At 42.6% G+C, this 14,469-nt stretch overlaps 1 protein-coding gene across 1 annotated transcript in view; it reads right to left on the bottom strand.

The window, feature by feature from the left end:
• The window catches only part of LOC122539512 (uncharacterized), a 230,757-nt gene that overhangs the window by 83,149 nt on the left and 133,139 nt on the right, over positions 1-14,469 (bottom strand). The window contains exon 12 of the mRNA XM_087994168.1: positions 13,359-13,515. Coding sequence (XP_087850294.1) covers positions 13,359-13,515 — 157 coding nt within the window. The remainder of the gene's footprint in view (positions 1-13,358; positions 13,516-14,469) is intronic.

Raw genomic sequence — 14,469 nt, 5'->3', positions numbered from 1 at the left:
GTGGGGAGCCTGAAGAAAGAGTTGGACAGGTTAGGAGAGTAGGCAAAGAACTGGCAGATGGAGTACAACGTGGGAAAGTGTAAGGTCATTCACTTTGGTGTGAAGAATAGAAGCATGGGCTATTTTCTAAATGGAAAGAAAATTCAGAAGTCTGAAGTGCAAAGAGACTTGGGATATCTAATTCAGGATTCTGTCAAGGTAAACTTGCAGATTGAGTCAGTTTAGGAAGGCAAATGCAATGATGGTATTTATTTTGAGAGGACTTGAATATAAAAGCAGGGATGTACTTCTGAGGCTTTATAAGGCTCTGGTCAAACCACATGTGGCGTATTGTACACAGTTTTGGGCCCCATATCTTAGGAAGGATGCAATGGCCCTGGAGCGTGTTCAGAGGAGATTCACAAGAATGGTCCCAGGAATGGAAAGCTTAACTTATGAGGAATGTTTGAGGACTCTGGGTTTATACTCAATGGGGTTTAGAAGGATGAGGAGAAACAGACAGAATACTGAACAGCCTGGGCAGGGTGAATGTTGGGAAGATGTTTCCATTGGTAGGAGAGACTAGGACCCGAGGGCACAGTAAAGGGAAGACCTTTTAGAATGGAAGTAAGGAGAAACATCTTCAGCAAGAGATTGGTGTATCTGTGGAATTCATTGCCACAGAAGGCTGTGGAAGCCAGGTCATTGAGTATATTTAAGACGGAGATAGATTGGTTCTTGATTGTCAAGGGTCTGAAGGCCTATGGGGAGAAAGCAGGAGAATGAGGTTGAAAAATTTATCAGCCTCATGAACCAAATATTCTACTGTTTTTACCAGTGAATTCCAAAAATCCATCAGTTGTCTGAATGAAGAAACTTCAATTCAACTCTTCATCATATAAGATCATAAGACATAGGAACAGAAGTAGACCATTTAGCCTGGGCCTGCTCAAACATTCAATGAGATCATGATATAATCTTCAACTTGACTTTCCTGTCTTTTCCCAATAAAGCTTGGTTTCCTTACTGGTTAAAAGAAATTCTGTCTGTCTCGGCCTTGAGTATACTTAATGACCAGCCTCAACAACCCTCTGTGGTAAAGAATTCCATAGATTCACAATCCTCTGAGATAAGAATTCCTCTGGACTCCTGTTTTAAATTGTGATCCCTAATTATCAGATTATGCCCTCTGGTCCTAGACTCTCCTGATGGGGAAATTCTTTCTCTACATTACCATGTCAAGTAATTAAGAATCTTTCATGTTTCAATAACCTTGCCACTTCTAAACTCCAATGAGTTTGAATAGCCAACCTATTCAAGTTCTTCTCATAAAATAGTCCCTGTAGACATGGTGACTAGTGACTCTTCTCTGGACTGCCTCTAATGCCAGTATATTGTTCATGGAGTTATACAAACCAACAAACACCCTGGCTCAATTCCACTGTGCCCTGGAATTTTAAGTACTCATCCAGATGCTTTTTAAAAGTTGTAAGAGTGCCTGCCTCGACTGCCCTCTAGGCAACAGTGAAAAATATATTTATCATATCTCCTCAAAACGACCTACTCCACACATTAAACTTATGCACTCTGGTCTTGGACACCTCTCACGACTCTCATGATTTATTCTGTCTATGCTTCTTGTAATTTTGTGCACCTCAGTCAAAACCCCCTTTAGTTTCCTGTGTTCCAATGAAAACTAACCCAGCCTTTCCAGTCACTCTTCGTAACTGAGATTTTCCATCCCGGCAACATCCTGGTGAACCTCCTCTGCACCATCTCCAGTGCATTCTTTTGACAGTGTGGCGACCAGAACTGCACGGAGTATTCCATCTGTGGCCTAAAAAATGTTTTATAAAGACATTTTACAAAGACTTCCTTGCTCCTGCGTTCTATGCTGCGGCTAATGAAGCATCCCATATGCTGTCTCACAACCCTGTCTACCTGTGTTGACCACCTGTCTACTTATATGCCAAGGTCTCTTTGTTCCTCAGTACTCCCTAAGAACATTATACATGTCCTTCTCTTATGACACATCTCAATATGCATTACCTTGTACTTATCAGGACTAAATTCCATCTGCATTGCACTGCCCAATTTAGTAGCTAATTAATAACAGACTGTAGCCTGAGACTTTTCCCTTACTATCAACACCTTCAATTTTCATGTCATCTGCAAATTTACTAATTATAGCTTCTATGTTCACATCCAAGTCGTTAACATACATAAAAAGTAGCAAGGGTCCCAGCACCAATCCCTGTGGTACACCACTGGTCATAGGTTTCCAATCTACCATCACCCTTTGCATTCTATTTGAATACCACTTTTGGATCCAGTTTGTCAATTTGTCTTAGATCCCATTAGCCCTTATTTTTGAACCAGTCTTTCATGTGGGAGCCTGTCAAAGTTCTGACTGAAGTCCATGTCAACCCCATCAACTGCACTACCCTCATCAAGACACCTTTTAAAAAACAAAGCAATTAAATTAATCAAACAGGATCTCCCTCAGCGAGCTAACTTAGACTTTCCATCAACCTGAGTTACAAATCTTCTCAAAAATCGCTGATAGTTATTGTATTTATTTCCTCTCCTCTTTTGTCCCTTTTATTATTCAGTAATGTTGGAATACTATTAATGTCTTCTAATGTGAAGACAGATCTATACTATTTATTCAATTTCTCTGCCATTTCCTGGTTCCCCATTTTTATTTCCCCGGTCTTATTTTCCAAGGAACTATGCTCACTTTGATTTCTCGCTGCCTTTTTATATCTTTGAAGAAGCTCTTGCTGTCTGTCTTAATATTATTTGCAAGTTTACCTTCAAAGTTTATTTTCTCCCTCTTTACTTTTACTTTCGTCATCTTTTGTTGGTTTGTAAAATGTTACTAATCCTTGGGCTTACCATTAATCTTTACCATATATGTTTTTCTACTATAATGCGTGTGCCGTTAACACAAATTCGCTGGAACACAATTGATGAATTAGGTACACTGTTTCTAAAGTGTGAAGCTTTAAAGCGTGTATTGGTTATAACGTGATTCCAGCCCCATTAGTTTAAATGGAGCTGCTATTACATGATTTTATTATAACTCGGGGTGGCACGAGAATGGAACTACTACATTATAGCAGAACTGACTGTTTTGCTTTCAATCTGATGCTATCCTCAACTTCCCTGGTTAACCATGTTTACTTATCCCCTTTCTGCAATCTTTCTTCCTCACTGGAATATGTTTATATGGTGAGCCAGGAGCTATTTTTCAAATGTTTGCCATTGTTCCTCAACCATATTTGCTGCCGAACTCCTTCCCTCATCCATTCCAGCCAGCCCTGCTCTCATTCTTTATAATTACCCTTATTTAAGCTTTGCACAGTTGTTTCTGACCCTCAAGTTATTCCCTCTCAAACTGAGGTTAATAATATCATGAGGAGCATGGATAAGGTAAATAGACAAGGTCTTTTCTTTGGGGTGGGGGAGTCCAGAAATAGAGGCATAGGTTTAGGGTAAGAGGGAAAAATTTAAAAAGAACCTAAGGGGCAACTTTTTCTCACAGAGGGTGGTGTGTGTATGGAATGAGCTGCTAGAGGAAGTGGTGGAGGCTGGTACATTTACAACATTTAAAAGGCATCTGGATGGGGACATGAATAGGAAGGGTTTAGAGGGCTATGGGCCAAGTGCTGGAAAATGGGACTAGATTAGGTTAGAATATCTGGTCAGCAGGAACAAGTTGGATTGAAGGGTCTGTTTCTGTGCTGTACATCTCGATTACTCTATGAATGCTAAATTCTATGTAATGGAACCCTTTATTCTAACATTACACATCGCTACATCCAAAATAGACTGATCCTTGGTTGTACCGATGATATATTGTTCTAGGAAACTACACACTATGAATTATTCCTCATGGGCTCCTCTGCCAATCTCACTATCCCAATCCACATGACAATTAAAGTCACCCAAGATTAATGTACTGCTTTTGTTACATTCACTCATTATCTCCTGATTTATTGTTTCCTCCACTGTCGAGTTACTGTTAGGGAGCCTACAGATGACTCCTACCACTGTTTTCTTTCTTTTTTTTTAAACCTCCACCCACATTTTATGATTCAAGATCGAGGGCCAAAGAGCCTCTACTGCATTGTAATGTTCTATGTTTTGATCATTTCTTGCTTTCATTAACCATCTATCTTAGTCAGCCCACACTGATGCTACAGTCAATGAACCTCCACTTCCTCAGGAAGCTAAGGATATTTGGCATGTCCATAAAGACACTTTACCAATTCTTGTAGATGTACATAGAAAGCATTCTATCCAAATGCATCACTGTTTGGCATGGCAATTGATAGGTACATGTGACAATAATAAATCAAAATAAATCAAATCAAAAAGATCAAATATTCCATCCTGTACTAACAATGCTAATTTACCACTCTTTCCTCCCTGCCTGTCCTTTCGGAAAGTCATTTAGCCCTGAATATTTCAATACCAGCTTTTGCTCCTTGTATCTATGTCTTTGTAATGGTTATATAATCATATCCATCAATCTGCATTGGTGTAGTTAAGTTATCTATTTTCAGAATACAAAATGCATCCAAGTGAAAAGTAATTAATTTTACCTTCCGACTATTATTTCGATTTTTGAATCTAATTATTTCTTTTTTCTATGTTTGTTTACTCTGTCCCTTGTTGTCCCACTCTGGATATTGTTATCCAAATAGCTACCCTATAATGCTGCCTTTATGAGGTATTTTTCAGTGCTGGAGCCATTTCCTTGAGTTCTTGGAGCAGTCGTTACTGTTTTTATAGGCTTTTGCTTTAGTTTTAGAACTTTTCTAAAGAAAGGTAAAAAACAATGAGACTTTAAATGGGAGGAAAGGGAGAGAGCAGGAGTTTTGGGAGAGACAATGTTGGAGGTCCAAGAACAGCTTTAGAGTTCATCAAAAAACCTTGCACTGAGCTTTGACAGCTGACTGTCTGTGAAAGTACAAGCACCCTCTGGAAGTGGAGTTTGTTCCAAGAAAAACAAACGAACATTGAAACTTCACAGCCAACCTTGGAGAGATCTCATTATTGGAACAACTGACAGCTGGGAGTGTTAGGATTTCATTGATCAGATAAGCGTTTGTTTTTTAAATCTTGACTTTTTTGTAAATCTATAATAGTGAGTAGGGTGAAGTTTTTAAAAATGTTTTACTGATATCTGTCTCTTGATTAAATTTTTCGAAATTCTAAAAGGGGAGAGTAACCAGGTCCCAACACATTACAACTAATGATATAGGAAGAGAAAGCGACGAGGCTCTGAAGAGAGATTTAAGACCGTTTGGTTTTAAAAGTGCTTACCGGTAGCGGGCAGCGGTGTTTTTTTTTCTCTTTCACTCTCTCTTCACAGAAAGAGCGGGAGCACCAGGGGGAAGTGACGACGACCAGAGGGGCAGCCGAGACCCGGAAGCAGTTAGTGTAAGCTTACCTGGGTAGGTTTTTTCCCCCTTTAAAAGCGCGAAGGAGAGGAACCCGAGGCACTACACGGGTAGTGCCTCCCACCCGCCCTCCTCCTCTAACCTAATAATAACACCTGTTGTGGTAAGTAGGTAAGTGCTGAATTTTGCTTGTTGTATTCTTTAGACCCAGTTTTTTTTTAAAATAAAAGTTAGCTTTAGAGGGATGGCAGTGAAGGCAGTGCAATGTTCCTCCTGCAACATGTTTGAGGTGAGGGATGTCATCGACGTCCCTGCCGATTACACCTGCAGGAAGTGCACCCATCTCCAGCTCCTCCAAGACCGTGTTAGGGAACTGGAGCTGGAGTTGGATGAACTTTGGATCATTCGGGAGGCAGAGGGGGTCATAGATCAGAGTTATAGGGAAGTAGTAACTCCAAAGATGGCAGATAGATGGGTGACAGTGAGGGGGACTGGGAGGAAGCAGCCAGTGCAGGGACCCCCTGCGGCCGTTCCCCTCAAGAACAAGTATACCGTTTTGGATACTTGTGGGGGGGATGACTTACCAGGGGTAAGTAACGGGGCTCAGGTCTCTGGCACGGAGCCTGTCCCCGTTACTCAGAAGGGAAGGGTGAAGAAGAGCAGAGCAGTAGTAATTGGGGACTCGATAGTTAGGGGCACAAATAGGCGGTTTTGTGGGAACGAGAGAGACTCACGTTTGGTATGTTGCCTCCCAGGTGCAAGGGTACGTGATGTCTCTGATCGTGTTTTCCGGGTCCTAGAGGGGGAGGGGGAGCAGCCCGAAGTCGTGGTCCATATTGGCACCAACGACATAGGTAGGAGGAGTGCCGAGGATGTTAGACAGGCTTTCAGGGAGCTAGGTTGGAAGCTCAGAGTTAGAACGAACAGAGTTGTTGTCTCTGGTTTGTTACCCGTGCCACGTGATAGAGATTCGAGGAATAGGGAAAGAGAACAGTTAAATGCGTGGCTATAGGGATGGTGCAGGAGGGAGGGATTCCGGTTTTTGGATAACTGGGGTTCTTTCTGGGGACGGTGGGACCTCTATAAACAGGATGGTCTACACCTGAACCTGAGGGGCACCAGTATCCTTGGGGGGAGGTTTGCTAGTGCTCTTGGGGGGGGTTTAAACTAACTCTGCAGGGGCATGGGAACCCAGATTGTAGCTTCAGGGTGCAGGGCCTGGAGTGTAGGGAGGTTAGGAACATGCCATCAATTTCCAAGGAGGGTGTCTGTAAACAGGAAAGTGGCTTGAAGTGTGTATACTTCAATGCAAGAAGTATACGAAATAAGGTAGGTGAACTTGCAGCGTGGGTTGGTACTTGGGACTTCGATGTTGTGGCTATTACGGAGACATGGCTAGAACAGGGACAGGATTGGCTGTTGCAGGTTCCAGGATTTAAATGTTTTAGTAGGGTCAGAGGTGGGGGTAAAAGAGGGGGAGGTGTGGCATTGCTTGTCAAAGATAGTATTACAGTGGTGGAAAGGACGATGGATGAGGACTTGCCATCTGAGGTAGTTTGGGCTGAGGTTAGGAATAGGAAAGGTGAGGTCACCCTGTTAGGAGTCTTTTACAGGCCTCCTAATAGTCCTAGAATCATTGAAGAAAGGATAGGGAAGGTGATTCAGGAGATGAGTGACAGTAATAGGGTGGTTGTTATGGGGGACTTTAACTTTCCTGATACTGATTGGGAAAGCTATAGCTCAAGTTCGTTAGATGGGTCAGTGTTTGTTCAATGTGTGCAGGAGAGTTTCCTGACACAATATGTAGACAGGCCAACAAGAGGTGAGGCCATACTGGATTTGGTTCTGGGTAACGAACCAGGCCAGGTGTTAGAATTAGAGGTAGGTGAGCACTTTGGGGATCGTGACCATAATTCGGTGATTTTTACTCTCGTGATGGAGAGGGATAAGTGTGTACTACAGGGCAAGAGTTATAGCTGGGGTCAGGGAAATTATGATGCGGTGAGGCATGACTTAGGATGTGTGGCTTGGAAAAGTAGACTCCAAGGCAAGAGTGTAAATGATATGTGGAGCTTGTTCAAGGAGCAACTATTGAGTGTCCTTGATAATTATGTACCTGTCAGGCAGGGAGGAAAGGGTCGTGCGAGGGAGCCGTGGTTTAATAAGGAATTGGAATCCCTTGTTAAATGGAAGAGGGCGGCCTATCTCAAGATGAGACGTGAAGGTTCAATTGGGGCGATTGAGAGTTATAGGGTAGCCAGGAAGGACCTGAAGAGAGAGCTAAGAGCAGCAAGGAGGGGACATGAAAGGTCCTTAGTCGGTAGGATTAGGGAAAACCCTAAGGCTTTCTATAGGTATGTCAGGAATAAAAGAATGACTAGGGTAGGAATAGGTCCAGTCAAGGATAGTAGTGGGAAGTTGCGTGTGGAGGCGGAAGAGATTGGGGAGACACTGAATGAATACTTTTCTTCAGTATTTACTCAGGAACAGGGCATTGTCGTCGATGTGAATACTGAGTCACAAATAAGTAGAATGGATGGCTTTGAGGTATGTAGAGAAGAGGTGTTGGAAATCCTGGAAAAGGTGAAAATAGATAAGTCCCCTGGGCCTGATGGCATTTATCCTAGGATTCTCTGGGAAGCAAGGGAGGAGATTTGCAGAGCCATTGGCCTCTTTGTCTACAGGAGTAGTGCCAGAAGACTGGAGGATAGCAAATGTGGTTCCCTTGTTCAAAAAGGGGAGTAGGGATAACCCTAGTAACTATAGGCCGGTGAGTCTCACTTCTGTTGTGGGCAAAGTCTTAGAGAGAATTGTAAGGAATAGGATTTATGCACATCTGGATAGGAATAATGTGATCAAGGATAGTCAGCATGGTTTTGTGAAGGTCAGGTCGTGCCTCACAAACCTTATTGAATTCTTTGAAAAGGTGACGAAGGAGGTTGATGAGGGGAAAGCGGTAGATGTGGTATATATGGATTTTAGTAAGGCGTTTGATAAGGTTCCCCATGGTAGGCTACTGCAGAAAATACGGAGATATGGCATTGAGGGTGAGTTGGAGGTTTGGATTAGGAATTGGCTGGATGGAAGAAGACAGAGGGTAGTAGTTGATGGCAAAGTTTCTTCATGGAGTGCCGTCACTAGCGGTGTTCCGCAAGGATCTGTTTTGGGACCATTGCTGTTTGTCATTTTTATAAATGACCTGGAGGAGGGGTTAGAAGGTTGGGTGAGCAAGTTTGCGGATGATACGAAAGTCAGTGGAGTTTTGACAGTGAGGAAGGATGTGGCAGGTTACAGCAGGATATAGAGAAGCTGCAGAGCTGGGCAGAAAGGTGGCAAATGGAATTCAATGTAGCTAAGTGTGAGGTGATTCACTTTGGGAAGAATAACAAAAAGATGGGGTACTGGGCTAATGGTCGGATACTTGGTAGTGTGGATGAGCAGAGGGATCTTGGTGTCCATGTACACAGATCTCTGAAAGTTGTCACCCAGGTAAATAGTGCGGTGAGGAAGGCATATGGCGTATTGGCTTTTATTGGTAGAGGAATTGAGTTCCGGAGTCCTGAGGTCATGATGCAGTTGTATAAGACTCTGGTGCGGCCGCATCTGGAATATTGTGTGCAGTTTTGGTCGCCATACTATAGGAAGGATGTGGAGGCACTGGAACGGGTGCAGAGGAGGTTTACCAGGATGTTGCCTGGTATGGAAGGAAGATCGTATGAGGAAAGGCTGAGGCACTTGGGGCTATTTTCATTAGAGAAAAGAAGGTTTAGGGGTGACTTGATTGAGGTGTACAAGATGATTAGGGAGTTAGATAGGGTTGACAGTGTGAACCTTTTCCCGCGTATGGAGTCGGGTATTACAAGAGGGCATAGCTTTAAATTAAGGGGGGGTAGATATAGGACTGAAGTTAGGGGTAGGTTCTTCACTCAGCGAGTCGTAAGTTCATGGAATGCCCTGCCAGTAGCAGTGGTGGACTCTCCCTCTTTATGGGCATTTAAGCGGGCATTGGATAGGTATTTGGAGGATAGTGGGTTAGTATAGGTTAGGTGGGCTTGGATCAGCGCAACATCGAGGGCCAAAGGGCCTGTACTGTGCTGTATTCTTCTATGTTCTATGTTCTATGAAATTCGGCAGGATGTTCTCAAGGGGAGGGATATCTGGATTACTTCTGGTGACACGAATAGGAGGAAGAGGGCAGATGAATGCACGGCATGCAGCGCTGGTGCAGGGGGCAGGGATTTACATTTTTGGATCATTGGATTGTCTTCTGGGGTGCAATTGGCCGATATAAGAAGGACGGTTTACACCTGAATTGGAAGGGAACCAGTATACTGGCAGGGAAATTTGTTACCACTATTCTAGAGGCTTTAAACTAGAAAGATGGAGGCAAAGAGAGTGGCAGGCAGGGGGAGGGGAGCCAAAGAGATACTGAGAAAAGAGACAAGTCTGAGCTTGATACAGTTGAGAAGAGGAGCAAGTCAAATAATCAAGGCAAGTAAGAGCAAGGCAGAGTACGAGGTAAGACTGATAAATTAAACTGCATTTATTTCAATGCAAGAGGGCCTACAGGCAAGGAAGATGAACTCAGGCATGGTTGGGAATATGGGACTGGGATATCATAGCTATTAAAAGATGTGGCTCAGGGACGGGCAGGAGTGGCACCTTAAGAGCTGATAAGTGGCAGATGTAGTTCAACCTTGAAAAGTGTGAACTGATTCATTTTGGAAGGTTGAATTTGAATGCAGAATACAGGGTTAAAGGCAGGATTCTTGACAGTGTGGAGAAACAGAGGGATCTTGGAGTCCATAATCCATAGATCCCTCAAAGTTGCAATTCAAGTTGAAAGGGTTGTTAAGAAGGCGTATAGTGTGCTGGCTTTCATTAGCGGGGGGTTGAGTTTAAGAGCCACGGGGTTATGCTGTAGCTTTATGGAGCCCTGGTTAGATCACATTTGGAATATTGTGTTCAGTTCTGGTTGCCTCATTATAGGAAAGATATGGAAGCTTTAGAGAGGGTGCAGAGGAGATTTACCAGAATGCTGGCGGGCCTGGAGGGCTTGTCCTATCAAGAAAGGTTGACGGAGCTAGGGGTTTTCTCACTGGAGTGAAGAAGGATGAGAAGTGACTTGATAGAGGTGTACAAGATGATGAGAGGCAAAGATAGAGTGGATAGCCAGAGACTTTTTCCCAGGGCAGAGATGTCTATCATACAACAGCCCCCTCATCCCAGGGACCAATCTAATGCAAGTTAGGGTCATAGAGATGTATCACACAGATACAGGCCCATCGGTCCAACTTGTCCAAGCCAACCAGATATCCTAAATTAACCTAATCTCATTTACCAGCACTTGGCCCATATCCCTCTAAACCCTTCCTCTTCATATACCCATCTAGGTGCATTTTACATGTTGTAATTGTACCAGCCTTCACCACTCCCTCTGGCAGCTATTCCATACACGCAACACACTCTGCATGAAAGATTTGCCCCTCAGGTCCCTTTTAAATCTTTCCTCTCTCACCCTAAACCTAAGTCCTCTAGCTCTGGACTCCCCTACTCAAGAGAAAAGAGTATTTGTCTATTTACCCTATCCGTGCCCCTCATGATTTTATAAACCTCTATAAGATCGCCCCTTAGCTTCTGACACTCCAGGGAAAACAGCCCCAGCCTATTCTGCCTCTACCTATAGCTCATACCTTCCAACCCTGGCAACATCCTTCATGTTTCATTCCTGAAATATACTATGGAGACCAAAGATGTACATAGTACTCCAGTTGCAATCTCACCACAGACCAATACAATTTAAGTAAGACTTATTTATTACTGTACTCCAATTTCCTTGCAATCAAAGCTAATACACCGCAAGGATCTGTTTTGGGACCATTGCTGTTTGTAATTTTTATAAATGACCTGGAGGAGGGGTTAGAAGGTTGGGTGAGCAAGTTTGCGGATGATACGAAAGTCAGTGGAGTTGTTGACAGTGAGGAAAGATGTGGCAGGTTACAGTGGGATATAGATAAGCTGCAGAGCTGGGCAGAAAGGTGGCAAATGGAGTTCAATGTAGGTAAGTGTGCGTTGATTCACTTTGGTAAGAGTAACAAAAAGATGGGGTACTGGGCTAATGGTCGGATACTTGGTAGTGTGGATGAACAGAGGGATCTTGGTGTCCATATACACAGATCTTTGAAAGTTGCCACCCAGGTAAATAGTGCGGTGAAGAAGGCATGTGGCGTACTGGCTTTTATTGGTAGAGGAATTAAGTTCCAGAGTCCTGAGGTCATGTTGCAGTTGTATAAGACTCTGGTGCGGCCGCATCTGGAGTATTGTGTGCAGTTTTGGTCGCCATACTATCGGAAGGATGTGGAGGCACTGGAACGGGTGCAAAGGAGGTTTACCAGGATGTTGCCTGGTATGGTAGGAAGATGGTATGAGGAAAGGCTGAGGCACTTGGGGCTGTTTTCATTGGAGAAAAGAAGGTTTAGGGGTGACTTGATAGAGGTGTACAAGATGATTAGGGGTTTAGATAGGGTTCACCATGAGAACCTTTTTCCACGTATGGAGTCAGCTATTACGAGGGGGCATAGCTTTAAATTAAGGGGTTTTAAGTATAGGACAGATGTTAGGGGTAGATTCTTTACTCAGCGAGTGGTGCGTTCATGAAATGCCCTGCCAGTAGCAGTGGTGGACTCTCCCTCTTTATGAGCATTTAAACGGGCATTGGATAGCATATGGAGGATAGTGGGCTAGTGTAGATTAGGTGGGCTTGGATCGGCGCAACATCGAGGGCTAAAGGGCCTGTACTGCGCTGTATTTTTTCTATGTTTCTAAATGTGAGGTGATTCACTTTGGGAAGAATAACAGGATGGCAGAGTACTGGGTCAATGGAAAGATTCTTGGTAGTGTGGATGTGCAGAGGAATCTTGGAGTCCAAGTAGATAGATACCTGAAAATTGCCACCCAGGTTGATAGTGCTGTTAAAAAGGTATACGGTGTGTTAGGTTTTATTGGTAGAGGGATTGAGTTCTGGAGTCGTAATGTCATGCTGCAACTGTACAAAACGCTAGTGCGGCCTACTTGGAATATTGTGCAAAGTTTTGGTCGCCCCATTACAGGAAGGATGTGGAAACATTGGAAAAGGTGCAGAGAAGATTTACCAGGATGTCGCCTGGTCTGGAGGGAAGGACTTATGAGGAAAGGCTGCGAGACTTGGTTCTGTTCTCATTGGAAAGAAGAAGACTGAAAGGGAACTTGATAGAGACATACAAGATGATCAGAGCATTAGATAGGGTAGATAGTGAAAGTCTTTTCCTAAGATGATGACATTAGCTTGTACAAGGGGGCATAACCACAAATTGAGGGGTGATAGATTTAAGACAAATGTCAGAGGTTCTTTACTCAGAGTGGTAAGGGCGTGGAATGCCCTGCCTGCCAATGTAGTTAACTCAGACACATTAGGGAAATTTAAACAATCTTTGGATAAGCAAATGGATGATGATGGGATAGTGTAGGGGGATGGGCTTAGATTAGTTCACAGGTCAGCGCAACATCGAGGGCCGAAGACCCTGTTCTGTGCTGTATTGTTCTATGTTCTATTCTATTCTTAAGACTAAAATGAATACTGTCACTCTTCTACACATTATACTTCATCTATCAGTTTGTTGTCCATTCACTGAACCTGTCTTGAATATGAGGAAGTGGCAAATTTCTCCATCCCCAGTACTAAAATTAGTGCAGATGTACTATGAACTTATAGGTTTGTTCGTAAAGAGATCAAAATCCATAAAAACAATTAGTCTTTTATTCTAATCATCATTAATGTGAAAAATAATTTTCGAATATTAATGCTAATTAAAACCCTGCATAACCCTGCATAATAACAAAATAACTTTTGTTATTTAAGTGAAAGTGACAATAACAGCAAAAGATACAAGACGAATGACCATCCAGAATCAATAGAATGATAGTTCTTACGACAATTGTCTGCATTCCTCCAGTGGATGATAATTCCTTGTCGACAACATGCTTGGCTATATGCAGCAATAGCATTGCAGAAGCACTGTTGGTCTTCTCCTTTGTAGCACTTGGAAGTTGTTGACTTGCAGGACTTATAATATTGTTCAACATTAATCTGAAAAAAAGTGTGGGAACTCCAGAAGAAAGGGAATTTAGAATTTGGAAGATAGCAAAATTAATAACTCAAATCTAGCATAATTAAATCAAGATACCTAAATTAACACTTCACATTCTGTAATATACTGTTTTGACAAGAATGTATCTATATTCTACCATGTAAGACAGCCACTAATTGCTCTGCGCTAGTGTGTATGATAGACTATTTTTCTACATTATTTTCTCGGTAGTCAACTGGACTATTCTCTAACATCTCTCCTCTGTTGACCAGCTCAGTGGGACAGAATGTGCTGTATCAACAATAACCTATCCAAATACAGCAATTCAATTTCAAAGGAACGGGAGTACACCATTTAGTTTGTCAACCCTGCTCTGCCACTTAATACAATCACGGTTGATTAAACATTTCAATGCCTTTCAGTCACACCATCCTCATTACTTTGTACTACCGTGATCAGAAATCTATCTCTAAGCACAATCAAAGACTGAGCATTCGTAGCCCTCTGTGGTTGAGATTTCGCAAGTTTCACAACGATCTGAGTAAAAACTCATCATAGTTGTAAATGGCAACTTCCTTATTTTGAATTCTGAAATTGATATTGAAAACTGTTAGAATCTATTATAAAGGATGTAATTGCAGAGAATTTAGAAATATATTTGATCAAGCGGAGTCCACATATGAAGGAACAATCCATCTGACAAATTACTAGAACACTTTTGAGGAAGTAACAAGCAGGAAAGATCAAAGGAAAGCAGTGTGAGTAACATATTTGCATTTGATAAAGTATTACTCATTAGGAATAAGACAAAAGCCCATGGTGCTGGAGCTAGTATATTAGCATGGATGGAGGATTAGCTAATTAATAGAAGGCATGCAAGATAAGGGAGATATTTTAGGATTACATGTAACTAGTGGAATGTCAAATGAATTAGTGTTGGGGCCACAATTATT

This window comes from Chiloscyllium plagiosum, unplaced genomic scaffold, assembly GCF_037043375.1.
Source record: "Chiloscyllium plagiosum isolate Xiang-an unplaced genomic scaffold, Cpla_swu_hap1 HiC_scaffold_2, whole genome shotgun sequence".
Classification (NCBI taxonomy): Eukaryota; Metazoa; Chordata; class Chondrichthyes; order Orectolobiformes; family Hemiscylliidae; genus Chiloscyllium; species Chiloscyllium plagiosum.
This window is presented reverse-complemented; position numbering and strand designations above follow the sequence as displayed.